Source organism: Elephantulus edwardii, unplaced genomic scaffold (assembly GCF_000299155.1).
Source record: "Elephantulus edwardii isolate Elephantulus edwardi_28Jun2011 unplaced genomic scaffold, EleEdw1.0 scaffold00038, whole genome shotgun sequence".
Taxonomy (NCBI): domain Eukaryota; kingdom Metazoa; phylum Chordata; class Mammalia; order Macroscelidea; family Macroscelididae; genus Elephantulus; species Elephantulus edwardii.
Window position 1 is genome coordinate 16,059,247 of NW_006399788.1, and position 14,820 is coordinate 16,074,066.

Genomic DNA, 14,820 nt, shown 5'->3' on the forward strand with positions numbered 1-14,820 from the left:
TTATGATAGTGGAGACTCAGGAAGTAAGTAATTGCTGCCCAGACCACAGACCTATGAAATGCACGATTCAAGACACAGACCCACATCTAACAGAGCTCATTCTGTTAACACTACTAGATTCTACCCTGGTAAGCCTTGCCTTCTCTTATCAGCTCAAGTCACGTTTTATTTTAAAGGTGTTACTTATAATAGGGAACTCTGGTGGCCTTGTGAGCAAGAAGTTGGCCTGCTGGCCCAAAGGTTTGAGTCCACCAGATACTGCAATGGAGAAAGATGGGCATTCTATGAGTTGGTTCTAACCCAGCAGCAATGAAAGAGTTGAGTTACTTAGACTAGTGAGTCTCAAGCACAAGTAATATATAGGCCTTTTCCAGGGGTGGATTTTTTTTTTTAAGCTGTGATGAAATATATGTAATGAAAGAGTTGCTAGTTCAACATTTTTGGACAGTTCAGTGACACTGATGATGTTCATCATGTTATTATATAGCCTTTTCCTCTGTCCTTTCCAAATTCTTCTGGCACCATTAACAGACACTAGTGGTCCTAAGCAGTATTGTTCCCCCTCTTCTCTCTCCCGCCCTTGGAAGAGGAACCACTAAAAGGCTTCATATCAATGCACATAAGTAGAATCATACATTATTTATCCTTTCATGATGGACTTCCCATTCGGTATAATGTTTCCAAAGTTCATTGTAGAAGTTTTTTGTTGTGCATCAGGATTTGTTATTTAGAAGGTTTATTCTCTCCTTGTTGTAGATTTCTCACTATGCTTGGAAAGTCTGTTCATGCTATAGATTAGGACTTCTAGAGTTGTTCCTAGCTTTTCCCTGATAAATTTTATAGTCATTAGGTTTACTCCTAGATCTTTGAGCCAGCTTGCATTGGTTTTTATGTATGATATGAGGTGTGGGTCTTACTTAAGTTTTCTGCATATAGTTTGCCAGCACCATTTGTTTAAGAGGCTGTCATTTCCCTAATGAACTGCTTTTGTCTCCCGTGGTAAAAAAATCTGTTCACCATAGATAGATGAGTTGATAGCTAGGTTCTATTCCATTGATCTGTGTGTCTGTTGTGGTACCAGTACTGTGCTATCTTGACCACCACAGCTGTACGATAGGATTAAAAATCAGAGGGTGTAGTGCCTCCTACCTCATTTCTCTTTTTTAGTAGTGCTTTGCTTATTTGGGGTCTCTTTCCACACCAGACAAGATTGGGAATTGCTTTTTCCATCTCATTGAAGAATGGAATTTGTATCTGTATTGGGATTACAATGAACTTAGAGATTGCCTTTGGTAGAATTGTCATTTTCACGATATTGAGTCTTGCTATCCGTGGGACTGCATGGATCAAACAAATGACGGCTAACCTAGAAAAGAATGGGAATCCCAGAACACTTGATTGTGCTCATCCCAAACCTATACTTGGACTGCTGTCAGAACAGAGCAAGGAAGATGCAGTCTGTTTCCATGCCTTTTCAGTCTATATGCAGAACAGATAATTCAGGAAGTAGGTCTTCATGAGGAAGAATGTGGCATCAGAATTGGATGAAGACTCATCCAAAAACCTGCATTATGCAGATGATATAACCTTCCTTGCTGAGAATGAGGAGGACCTGAAGCATTTGCTGCAGGAGGTCAAGGACTGCAGTCTTCAATATGGAGTGAAGCTCAGCATAAAACACAAACACACAGATGCTCATCACCTGGCCAACAGGCAGAATCATCATGATAAATGGAGATGAGATTGAAGTTGTTAATAATTTAAATTCAGCATGCTTGTTTCCACAATCTGTACTCTTGGACTAGCAGTCAGGAAATCAAAAGATCAATTGCTCTGGGAAAATCTGCTATCAGAGACCTCTGAAGAGCAAAGATATCTGTCTAGAGACTAAGATGCACCTGATCCAGGCTATGCTGTTCGCAATTTCTTGTTATTTATCAGAGAACTAGATAATGAATAAGGATGACAGAAGAATTGATGCCTTTAAGCTGTGGTGCTGGCGAAGGATATTGAGCAAACCATGGACTGCTAAGAAAATAGAGAGGTCTCACCTGGAGAGGGTGAAACCAAGTTGCTCCTTGGAGACAAGGATTTTTAAGCTCCATCTTACTTGTCGCCTGAAGAGACAGGTCCTTGGAGAAGGACATCATGCTTGAAAGGGTGAAGGGAAGACCTTGGATGAGATGGATTGACACCGTAACTAGGGAAATGGGGACAGGTGTATGAGGGACAGTGAGATTGGCTCAGGATAGGGCAGGGTTCCTAGCTGTTGTACTTAGAGTTGCTTTGAGTCATAGCCACTTGACGGCACATAACAACATCTATGAGCATGATATATTCTTCCATTTCTCCAGGTCTCTTTTTATGTCTTGTGGTAATGTTTTAAAATTTTCTTTGCATAGGTCATTGTGTCTCTAGTTACATTTTATTCCCAAGTTTTTAATCTTGTAATTACTTATTGTAATTGATACTGTTTTTCTTGGCGCCTTTTCTATGTTCTCTTTGTTATTATAGTGAAATCCGGCTGATTTTTGTATGTTGATCTTATATCCTGCTGCTTTGCTTCTCCAAAAGGGTAAAAAGGAAGCCCATAGACTGGAAAAAATATTTGGCAGTGACATACCTGATAAAGGCCTTATACCTAAAATTTATAGAGTACTCTAGTACCTTAACAATAAAAAGGTAAACAACCCACTCACAAGATATGAATGGATAATTCACCAAAGAAGACATTCAGATGGCTAACAAATACATGAACAAGTGTTCAAAATTTCTAGCTACCAGAGAGATGCAAACCAAAACAGCTGTGAGCTGTTATCTCATCCCAGCAACAATAGCAAAGTTTGCCAGGCCAGCAGACAGCAAGTGCTGATGAGGTTGGGGAAAGATTAGAACTCTTATTCACTGCTGGTGGGAATGTACAATGATACAGTCACATGCAAGGTCGTCTGGTGCTTTCTCAAAAACTTGGAAATAGAAATACCATCTGACCCAGCTATCCCACTACTGGGAATGTACTCTAAAGAAACCAGAGCCACAACTCAAACAGAGGTATACACACCCATGTTTATTGCTGTTATTCACAATAGCAAAGGATTGGAAACAGCCCAGTTGCCCATGAACAAACGAACGGATAGGAAACTGGTACATTCACACAACAGAAAATTACGCAGTATTGAAAAAAAATGACTTTATCAAACACAGCACAACATATGTGAGCCTGGAAGATGTATGATGAGTGAAATATCTCAGTTACAGAAGGACAAATATGGCACAATGCTGCTATTATAAATAGGACTGACACATGGGGAGGGAGAGCAGGGAAAGAGTGGATAGATAATGAACACTGTATTGGAACAGATGAAGGAAGGACTGAAAGGAATGATGTATGATTGGGCATTACATGTATGACAATTAAAAATCTGGAAAAGAAGTGCACTGCAAAGTGGACTGTAGAAGGGACAAGGGAGGAAAATGTGCAACAATAATGAAGACGCAACCTCTCTGTAAACCTCTGTAAACTTGCATTAAACTCACAATATTAAAAACGGGGGGAGGGGGATAAAATTTATTGTAAAAAAAATCAACCCTGTGTGGCTGACACAGGGGAGGCAGTATAGATCAGGCTAACTTGAGGGGTTTGTTGTTGCTATGTGCTGTCGAGTCACCTGCGACTCATAGCGACCCTATGTGCAACAGCCCTAAGCCCTGCTCTGTCCTGTGCCAATCTCACTGTCTCTGACATTCCTACCCTCATTACCCCAAAGGGGTAAAGGGGGGAATTCCCCATTAACATCACAAAGTGAATTAGGAAAGGTCAGATGTCCCCCACACTTCACAGCTTTTAACAATTCTGATACCTGTCATCCTTCCCAGTGTACTCGTTAATTGTCCTGGACTTGATAATTTATTGTAATGGCCACACAAAATCCACAGGCAATACTCACAATTACGAGGTTTCTTAGGAAATAAACAGGTTACAAATTAGAACACTAAGGATTCAGTATAGTTGGGACAAGCCTCTTCTCTGGTGTGTGCTCACAGACAGACCTCTCTCTCAGCCTCTTGGCCTTGGCCCCTAACCTGCTCAGTTCAGTGTTGTAAAGCTTCTTTAGCTCTTTCAATTAGTTGCCACCCCTCTGGTTCCAGGAAGCCTGAAGATGTTCTATCTTTGTGGGTTGAGAGACAGAGCCACCTCTCTGGGCTGGGAGCCCACACGCCCATCTTTCACTGACCTCTGAGTCCCTGCCACCATTACCATCATGCACTGTCTGTCTCTAGTTCATGCAGAAACCTACCGTTCAAAGAATGTGCTGCACTCTTTAGTTTCTCTCCTTTTTTATTTAACATTTTTTTAAATTTGTATTTACATTGTATTTTCATTCATGTACATTGTTTTATACAGTCTTTCATTTGCATTGTTTCATACACTCATTCATCATACACATTGTACTTTAATTACTGTTGATCTATGCTTATTACTCCCTCTTTTTGAGTATGCATTGAATCTTTCCTATTCCTTCACCATCTGCCCACTAAACCCAACTATCCTAGTGATTTCCAGACTTCCCCTTTTTTGCCCCTTTTCCTTTTTCTCTTCCCCTTCTGGATATTTATACACATCTTACTGGTTATCCTTCTATTTTTACAACAAAGGACTTACAAAGTATTTGTCCTAACGAGACTGAGTTAATTCACTGAGCATAATGCTCTCCAGCCTCTCCCATGTTACACAGTATTTTATTAAACCATTGTTCCTTAGTGCTGCATAGTATTCCATTTTGTGAATGTACCATGATATTTCAGTCCATTTGTTTGTTGATGGGAATTTTGGTGTTTCCCATTTTCATGCTCTTGTGAATAGCACTGCTAGGAACATACTTCCTCTAGGTGCACATATTTTCATTCGTGTCTCAGTTCTCATTTCGTTGGGTTTATTCCTAGCGATAGAATAGCTGAGTCATATGGGATTTCTATGTTCAGCTTTTTGACATAACGCCAGACTGTCTTGTGGTGTGGTCGTACCATTTTATCGTTCCACCAGTGAGGTATGAGAGTTCCAGTCTCTCCACATCATCTCCAATATGTATTGCTTGCTGTCCTGTTAAACTTTCCTACTGTTACTTATGTGAGATGGAATCTCTCTTTTTATTTTTTACATCTCTCTGACTGCTAGTGGTTTAGAGCATTTTTTTTCATGTATCTATTGGCCATTTGAATGTCTTCCTTTGTGAGAAGTCTTTCCATATCATTTGCCCATTCTACAACAGAGTTGTCAGTCTTTTTCGTGTAGAATCTCTGTAGTATTCTGTAAACTTTCATTATGAAACCCTTGTCTGAGATAGCATTGCCAAATTTTTTTTCTAATCTTTTTTTTTTTCATCCTATTGGAAAAAGTTTTTGATACACAGAGGGATTTAATTTTAGAAGGCTCCATTCATCGATTTTATCCTCTCCTGATTGTGCATTTCTCGTTGTATTTGCAAGCCTACTTGTGCCATAGGCTAGGCCTTCTAAGTTCTCATTTTGTCTGTTAGGGTCTTTATGGTTTGGGGCTTTGCCTCTAGGTCTCTGACCCACCTTGAGGTGGGGTGTGGGTGTGTGTGTGTGTGTGTGTCGTGTGCGTTGTGGATCCTGTTTCCATTTTTTACAGGCAGATGTCCAGTTTTGCCAGCACTATTTGTTGAAGATCTAGTTTCCCTTTTTTTTTTAAATAGTATTGAGATTCTCTTTTCTGCCCAGTCCCTACACATCTTATTTCGGTGGCCCCACCCAGAGTGACATTTTACATTATTAGCAAGCTGCCCCATCCCGTTGATTGGACCACAAACACCTCACATTTGCATGGTTGCACCCAGCCATGTGCTGAGCCATTTCCAGTAAGTGATGACATTCATCAGAACATTTCTCTTTGTGACTGAGTAATTGTACATTCTATGTTTATGTTGTATTTTGTTGATCCACTCACCTTTTAGTGGACATTTCCATTGTTTCTAGCTTTTGGCTATTGTGAATAGTGCTGCTATGGACGTGGGGTACAGGTTTCTACTTGCCTGACTGTTTTCACTTTTTGAGTATGTAACCTAGGTTTTAGGTTGCTGGGTCATAGCCTTCTAGATCTAACTTTTTTAAAGAATTTCCAAACTGCAGTGGATGAGGATTCATTTTCCCCATATCCTCACAAATCATACCTATTACTTTCTGTGAGTTTTTTTTTTTAATCATAATCTTTCTAGTGGCATTGAGGTGACCCCTCACTGTGGTTTTGATCTGGTAGTGGAATCCATAGGCGATTGCTCTGCTAACCCAAGTTGTTTGCATTTTCCTGGCACTTCGAACCCACCATCAGCCCCTGGGGAGCCAATTGGGCAGAGTGTCCTCCAGGCGGTTTACAGCCTCCAGAAACCTGCTTAGGGGCTCGGGGAAGCTGTGACTTGATTCCACCAGAAAGTAGTGCGCTTGAGTAATGATATTGAGCAACTTTTCATGTGCCTATTGCCCATTTTATATCTTCTTTGGGGAAATGTTTATTCAAAGCCCTTCACCCAGTTTTGGATCAGGTCCCTTTTAGTGGGTGAGGGAGATCAACCCTGGTGGGACAGTGTGTTTTATGTCAGGCTGCTAATCAGAGGTCAGTGGTTTGAGTCCACCAGCTGCTCCAGAGAAAGATGGTCAGCCTCCTTCTATGGATAGTCTCCTCCCATAAAGATTTACAGCCTCAGAAGCAGGGTCTCCACAAGCCAGAATCAGATGTATTTGATTTTGTTGTTGTTAGGTGCCATCGAGTCAAATATGACTCACAGCAACCCAGTGAACACATCTGAACCTTATGCTATCCTGCTCCGTTCCCATGATCTCTGATACACTCAAGCCATTGTTAGTCACCATGTCAGTCTGTCTTGTCGAGGCTCTTTCTTTCTCTGACTCTCCCCCTTTCACAACATCATGTCTCTCTCCAAGGACTGTTCTCTCCCAACAACAAGCCTGAAGGATGTGAGATGGAGTTTCCCCATCCTTGTCTGAAGAGCACTTTGGTTATATGTCCTTCACGACAGACTTGTTTGTTCTTTTGGCAGTCTGTGGGATATCCAGTACTCTTCTCCAACATCACAGATCAAAGGCAGCAACTCTTCTTCCTTTTTATTTATTCATTGCCCCACTTCCAGATGCATAGGAAGCCATTGGGAAAAGCCATGGCTTGGATGTGGCACACGTTCATCATTAAACTGGCATCCTTGTTCTGTAGCACTCTAGAGAAGTCCTCTACAGCGCAGTTCCCCGGGCAGCACATCTTTTGATTTCTTGTCTGCCACTACCAAGGATATTGAATGTAGATCGAAGGAAAAGGAAATCATTGACAACTTCACTTTTTTTCTGCATCTATCAGATGGTCTGGTCGTGAGGATTTGTGTTTTCTTGATAGTGGGACACAGTCTATACTGAAGGCAAGGAAGCGTTTCAGGTTCTCTTCACTTTCTGCAAGCCGTGTTCTGTCACCTGGATAATGCAGGTGGTGAATGAGTCTTCCTCCAATGAAGTAGCATTAATTTAATGAGCTTGGTGATATTTTGCTGAAACAGTGACTCGAGAGCGCAGGTTCCTTTCCGTTCCACACATCTTTGATGCTAGCAGCTGTCTAAACGCATTTTCCTGTACTTCTTTTCTCTTTCAAACTTGTGGGAAATCACTTTATTGTGTGGCTTCAGCTGGAGTGTTGGCATGTCCCACATTAAGTCCAGGTCTTTTTCCATTCACCTGTAATATCAGAAGCAGTCCTTCACGGTGCCAACACGATTGTAAATTTCCGGGCTTGGAAATGCATAGCATGCACATTTTGCCATCCTCTCTAAATCTGTGTGTCAAATACCCTGAGTTTATGTTAGAACTCAAGAAAAGAAATTTATTTCTCTCCATACAGCAGTTTCTCCACTTTAATACGGCTTGAGTTTGAAGTAATAGAATTTCCCAAACTTATTAAAATGTGATTCTATCTGAAATGGAATTTGGTCTGTGACTCAGAGGGGGTGAAGGCTGTGTATGTGTGTAAGGCTGTTACGGAAGTTGGAGACTTTGGAGAGTTGCTAAAGTTACGATGCTTAGACACTCCTTTTAACTTTTGTTTTTCTGCTTCTTCACAGGGGTCGGCACCAGGAATTACTACAGAAAGATTGGCTACAGGTTACACGGACCATACATGGTGAAAACGCTGATAAATTAATGGCCACTCTGGTCCCCTGTGCGCAGTTATCCTTGTGCAGATAATAGAGGTTCAGGATTCCTTCAGGACCTGGTGGAGAGGCTGCATCTGACCCTGTCCCCTGCAAGAGTGGGGCCGGCATTCTGCAGATGCAGAGACGAGATTTCTGCTTTCCTGGGCAGGTGGACATCTGCTGACCAGGCCTCTGCGCCACCCTCTTCCACCTCTTCTCAAGAAGTCACTTCCTTTCCTGAGACATTATTTATCAAGTTATTGTAATATACTCGAAGCCTGCCGGTGTCTGACTTTTGACTCCAGCACAGCGGCAAAAGTCAGTAAATCAACTCATATGTACACCATAATTCATAGAATAAAAGAAGTGATTTGAAGAACGTGGGAGTTGTCGGTGTGTTCTTGTCACTGAGGTGACCACCGCCTGGTTCTGTGCCAACATCAGGTGCATTCTGAACTGAAGGGAAGTGGGCCGGCAGCACAGGAGAACCGTCAGGTTAATGTTTGCCTTAGAGCACAACCACGTACGACTGAGCACAAGTTCAGACAGCCAGCTTTTGTTTTACTGGCAGTCACCCTGGTGACTGTGCCGTTGTTTTGAAGTTTCAGCGTCAGGCTGCAGGGGGAGAGGAACTGAAGCTTTGGGTTTGTGTGTTAAGCTTGATTGCAGCCTCCGCCAGGCCCTTCCCATTAGGGAGCCTGACATCGATGACAAGCCATTACAGACATCCTTTGTTTCACACTTTTTTATGTAAAAAAACCATTTTTATTGTCTCTGCTTCCCACACACCTGACAAGGGCAAAACAGCGTAGGCGGTGGGTGGGGTGCCAGGGGCCGCCTTCGCTCCCTTTGTGTGTCCTGGGCTGGCAGAGCTGACACACGAGTGTCTGAGGCTGTGTGGTGCCACGTCAGGGTTTCCTTCCACAGCTCTCCCTGCATTTCATTCTCTCAGACGGCTTTTGGTTTGTTTTTAAATGGATAAAGGTAAGTACTCTGCTCCTGTGAATTTTTTTTTTTAAATAAAGGGGAAACAGGCACAATTCTGATAGGAAAACAGTTGGCCTTTTCAAGGGTTCGTTTTATGGAACATGCTGTGAAACTGTGAGGTGGTCTACAAAGGACCCTCAGTCAGGAGAGGGTCTGTTCTTAAGGTCACGACTTAATCTGGGGCCTCGTTGCTTCTGTGGTGCAGAGGTTTATTAAATGGAATTGATTTTCCTAAAAGGATTGAAAAATAAAAAGTTCAGTCTCCAGCATACAAAGAGGATCATATGAGGGTTTTTCCCTGCTTCCTCTATATGCAGTGACATTTGCCATCAGTGTACAGGTTTGAGTCTCTGAACTATGACACTGTTTATTTCCTCTTTAGTGCTCTTTGCCATTTCATTAACTGTTACATGGTAAATGGAACTGCCCTCCCTGGGAACCACAAAGACTGCTTGTGGATGTAGTTTAGAAAATTTGGCCACTTCTCCATCATACATTTTCTTCCATGGGAGAGTGAAACTATTACTTTAACACTGCACTGGTGACTGAAGGGAGTGTGTGTTTGGTTATAGAACACTGTTTGGGACTCACATCCCACCTGCTGTGTGGTCCTGGCTGGCACCGTGTCTCTGAGCCCCCATTTTCTCGTTCATCCACGCACCTAATGGATGAAAATATGTAATGTACAAGGAAGAGGTCACTCACATGAAGGGCTTATTTGAAAAGATGACGATTTACCAAATCATCTTTGAAAAGGTGATGCTTGAATGATAATGATTTCTTGACTACCTTCAATTGACTCACATTCATAGCAGCCCCGTACACAACAGATCAAAACCTTGCCTGGCCCTCTGCCTTCCTCACAATCCACTGTGCTCAAGTCCATCGATTCATCCCTACGTCAGTCCATCTCCGTGAGGGTCTTCCTCTCCTCCCAGGTTGATGTCCTCTTCAAGGACTGGCCCCTCCAGACAACATACGCAAAGTGGGTGAGACACAGCCTCTGATCCCACCCTCTCAGGAGCACGCAGGTTGCACTTCTTCCAAGATGATAATTTAGAGGAAGATTTTAAAGTTACCCAAGAATTTACAAACTTATAAATGGTCATCCATCATCATTGAGTACAGATCTTCACATCTAGTTGGGCCTCATCGTTGCTTGGAGTTTCATTCTCTCATAGGCTCGTGCAAAGCTGCAGAAGTCACAAAGCTTCACTGAGTGTCAGAGCTCCTTAAGCTTTTCGGCTACTAGAAGCTTCAGCTTCAGCAGAGACATATTCTCTCTTGTGATTGCCAAGGGCTTTTCCCAGGGTCTGTGATGTTTGGTGCTTCCACCACCTGGCAGGCCTTACCTCCCAGGGAAAATAGTGAAGATCAGTTGGGCATGGTCCCACCAGCTGTGGCATGAAAGCTTTAAAGCTCTCACGTGTGGTGTTTGATCTCTAGAGAATAAATCCTTTGCAACCCCTGCAAGCACTGTCAAATAGCTGTCTTTTTAGTTCAACTTTTACTAAATCGCTCAAGAGTACCAAAAAAAAATTCAAATTAGATATGTTTAAAATGCATTATCACCACATGGAGTTCATTTTTTTTTTCCAAATTAGAGAATGAATAGACCACTTTTATACTACCCAAGAAAACAAAGCTAAGAAACAAAACTTAAGAGCCAACGCCTTATTCGATGAAAACATCTTTCAAATTCCAAGTTTTCTTTGTCAACAGATTCTCTTTTTTTTTTTTTTTTAAGATTATCATCCAAGAACCCTAGAATTTTTGCAAAGAGCTTAACATCTGGGTTCTGATCCTGGGATTTAGCTCTTCCACTGTGACACTCTGTGCAAATCCCCAGCCTTTTTAGCTTCCAATTCCCCGCTGGTAAGAGGAGAGAAGTACCGGTCTCGGTGTCATGGTGAAGATCAAATGCAGCCATGCTTGAGAACCATGGACACTGTGCCATAGACTGTATGCACATGTGCCTACTCAAATAGAATTGTTTTGCTCTGAATGTTCAGCCTTTGACAGCGGAACTCCTTACCTCTGCAGTTTCCTCAGCTATAAAATGGAAATAAATGGCCAGAGAACCTGCCTTGTCGAGTAGTTGAAGATGCTGAGTCTGAATCAACTAGATGACAGCAAGGTTTCCACAGTATCAGGGCCTGGATGACATAGAAAATGCTATAGATAAAATGGCTATTATCATTAATACCCACAAGTGCAGTGTTTTCCAAGAGAGAAGGAGCCCTGGTGCAGTGCTGCCAACTGAAAAATCAGCAGTTCGAACTCACCCCAGGTTCCCCATGGGACAAAGAAGTGGCCGTGTCTGCTTTTGTGAACTTACCCTGTGGGGACAATTCTGCCTTGTCTGGTAGGGTCACTGTGACTCTGAATTGATTCAATGAGTTTGGATTTTTTTGGTTGTTTCACTGTGATCTTTATCCACTGACGATAGACTCAATTTTTTTTGCTAGCGTCCTGAGTTTTTGCTAGAAGCCCTTTTTCAAAAGAACAGTATCTTGGGTATTCTGAGAGCTTCTAGGCTCTAGTTGTTCTCTGTTTTGAGTCACACAAAGACTCACTCATTGACCCTCCAGACAATGAAAGTCCTTAGAAAGCTCTCTCAAGGAAGGCTATTGCTGTTAAGTATCATTGAGGTCAGAACTGACCCATAGCTGACCCACCACTGGGTTTTCAGAGATAGCAAATTTCACAGGAGATTGTCCATCTTTCTCCTGTGGAGCAGCTGGTGAATTTGAACTGCTGTATTTTAGGCTTACAGTGCATCTCCTTACCACTAGGCCAGTCTAGGATTCCAAATTATTCATGTTTTTGAAGAACCAAGCACTCGTACTAGCTGAGATTGCAGTGTTGTTAAGGGTGCTGTCTAGTCGGAACCAACTGTAGCTGACCCTCCAGCGGGTTTTCAGCAGCAATAAATCACATGGGAGGAGACTGCCCAGCTTCCTTCCCTGGAGCACCTGGTAGATTCAAACCATGTACCTTTGAGATTACAGTGCAGCTCCTTACTGGTAGGTCACTGGGGCGGGGTGTGTGTGTGTGTGTGTGTGTGTGTGTGTGTGTTATTTAAATATATCCTTAATTCTGGGGCTTACCGATGCATCCTCCAATCCACATCCATCAGTGTGCACCGCTGATGTGCTGTGTAAGCTGTGTCTGTATGCACCTGGAAGGTCTCACCGAGGAGGGCGAGAACATGCCACGTTAGCTCCGTCTTAGAGTCATACGAGCAGTATGTGCCAAGCAGTACACTGGCATTGTAGAGGCAGTTCCAAAAACGAAGTTTGTAGACCTGATTCTAACTAATACAGATAATCAAGTACGTCCTGTGAAAATGTAGCAAGAGGGCTGGTTTTCTGCAGTCTCACTTCACTGCCATTACCAGAGGTGCAGTATCATCTGCTTTCATCTCTACAAGAGCCACTCCCTCTGCCTAGAATACCCTTCCCCAGGAGAAGGGAGTTGACCTTGTTGAGCCCCACCTATGCTGGGCTCTGCATTAGGATCTTCACGTTAGTTTACATGGTCCCTGGTGAGTCTAAAGATGAACAGAACCCTCCCCAGTTTGATGAAATGAAGCTGGTTCTCTGATCCTACAGCCGCAGATGGACCACCGTGTTCTCTTCTCAGTCTGTACTATTGTTAAATGTCAATGGATCATCGACAGTCACTCGAAAAGAATGCCCAGAGTGGCCGCAGCCCTGATAAATTTAGGTTTCAAAGGAAAGTCAGTGACTCAGGCTTTCTCATTCCACCCTGCCTCATGGTTCCTTTGTAGGGTGAAACAGTCTCCAATCAGACTTTTTTAAAGACGGAGCTAACAGGCACTGGGCAACACGTGTTTGCTTTCTTTGTTTCACCTCATCTCCATGACAGCTGGTGAGGAAAGGCCTGAAACCATCGCCCAGGGTTCGTGAATGGAGCCAGTAGGCAAGGATGGTTTCGTTGAGAGAATGCAAAGGAGGCAGAGTCAACTGTCTTTTTATTTAAATAAAAATTTTGTTTTGGATTTTTTTTGTTCTAACAATTATATAATTTTCTTTATACCTAATTGAAATGATACAGCAAAACAATATTACCTGAAGTCCCACCATCCAACAACCGTGGTGTGAACTTGCAATGAGCATCCTCCCACTTTTCTGCACATCAGTACACACACAAATGAGCACTTTTACCTAAGAAGGTCATACTGTTCGCATTGCTTGTTGTCCGCTCAATGCAGCTTAACATGAAAATCTTTCCCTGTCCGCACACATGGATATAAAGAGAGAGAGAAGAGGGGAGGGTCAGCACACAAGAGGGAGACCCTGGAGGACATGGACTGACAGTGACTGGGGTAATGGAGGTAGGTGTGTCAGAGACAGTGAGACAGGCCCAGGACAGGGCAGGGTTCAGAGCTGTTGTGCACAAGGGTCACTTGATGGCAGGCAACTTGATGGCACAGAACAGCAACACCCCCCCCCACCCCCACCCACCACTGTGGGAAGCCTTCAAGTAGAACTCAGCAATCCCATGATGTTTATGGGGACAGATCACCAGGGTTTCCACCACAGAGGCAGATAAGGGCCAACTCCTCAGCCTCACATATAGCAGCCATGTGCCTACCTGTGCTGCCACCAGGTTCCTGGCAGATTATAATTTTATTTAACCAGATCTTTGTCTTCTATTCTCCTTCAGTATAGAGAACCACGTGGGAGCTGCAGACATTTGTAGACACTCCTAAGATGGGCTTTTAAAAATTTCTTTCCACAGGCACCCACTCACACAAGGTGGGTTTTTCTGGGCACCTCCCTGTAGCTCTCACTGTCCCTGAGCCTGCGGGTTCTTCATTCATAACCCACCTTTGTGGAGACGGGAGGAGGGAGCCTGTCTGACGCTTGGCCCTTTTTCATTCAGAAGGCTGCGGCACATTTGATCGTGAACAAGTCCCATCATACAAAATGTCAAGGTGGTTATTCACTGAAAGGCACTGGAGCATGAATGTTCTTTTATTGAGGTGAAAGGTGACTGTCCCTTATCTTTTCTCCCTGAAGTTACTGCTTCAAATCACGTACCCTCGCCAGCTGGAGCCCCACAGAGAAGGTCATCTCTTGTCTCAGAGCTGATCTTCGCTGAGTTAGAAAATGTGAGAACCAGCAAGCCTTGAAAGGCGCCTGCTGACATTACCTACTGTCACGGTCATGACAGGCAGAGGACGAGGCAAGGCTCTTGGGCTTCCAAACTCCCAGAGAAACAGTGAGCCTGGGTTCAAAGCTTGCATCCACCTCTGCTTTTCTCAGGTGTGAAGGTTGTGGTTCTGCCTTTGCAGGCTTGGGTTCCTGGGACAACAGGCAAAGCATTATTTACATTCAGTTGGAAAAGAAAGAAAAGGAAAACTTTGGGGAAAGGAAGTAGTATGTTAGGCAAGTATGGCTAGTATCAATCTCACAACAATTTTCTAAGGGAGAAATTACAGCATCTGTTTTACAAGGAAGGGGCCAAGATTCAAAACACGTATATTAGCAAAGACCACAAAGCAGGTAAATAATGAAATTTACAAAAACAACCCTACCATTTTTAATTTCAACCCTCTAACAAATTTCTGGGACTATAAATCTTTACAGGAGCA

At 43.1% G+C, this 14,820-nt stretch overlaps 1 protein-coding gene across 1 annotated transcript in view; it reads left to right on the forward strand.

Moving 5' to 3' along the window:
• The window catches only part of ELP3 (elongator acetyltransferase complex subunit 3), a 150,192-nt gene extending 141,974 nt beyond the window's left edge, over positions 1 to 8,218 (forward strand). Inside the window, exon 12 of the mRNA XM_006884929.1 lies at positions 8,139 to 8,218. Coding sequence (XP_006884991.1) covers positions 8,139 to 8,218 — 80 coding nt within the window. The remainder of the gene's footprint in view (positions 1 to 8,138) is intronic.
• The last annotated feature ends 6,602 nt before the right edge of the window (positions 8,219 to 14,820 follow it).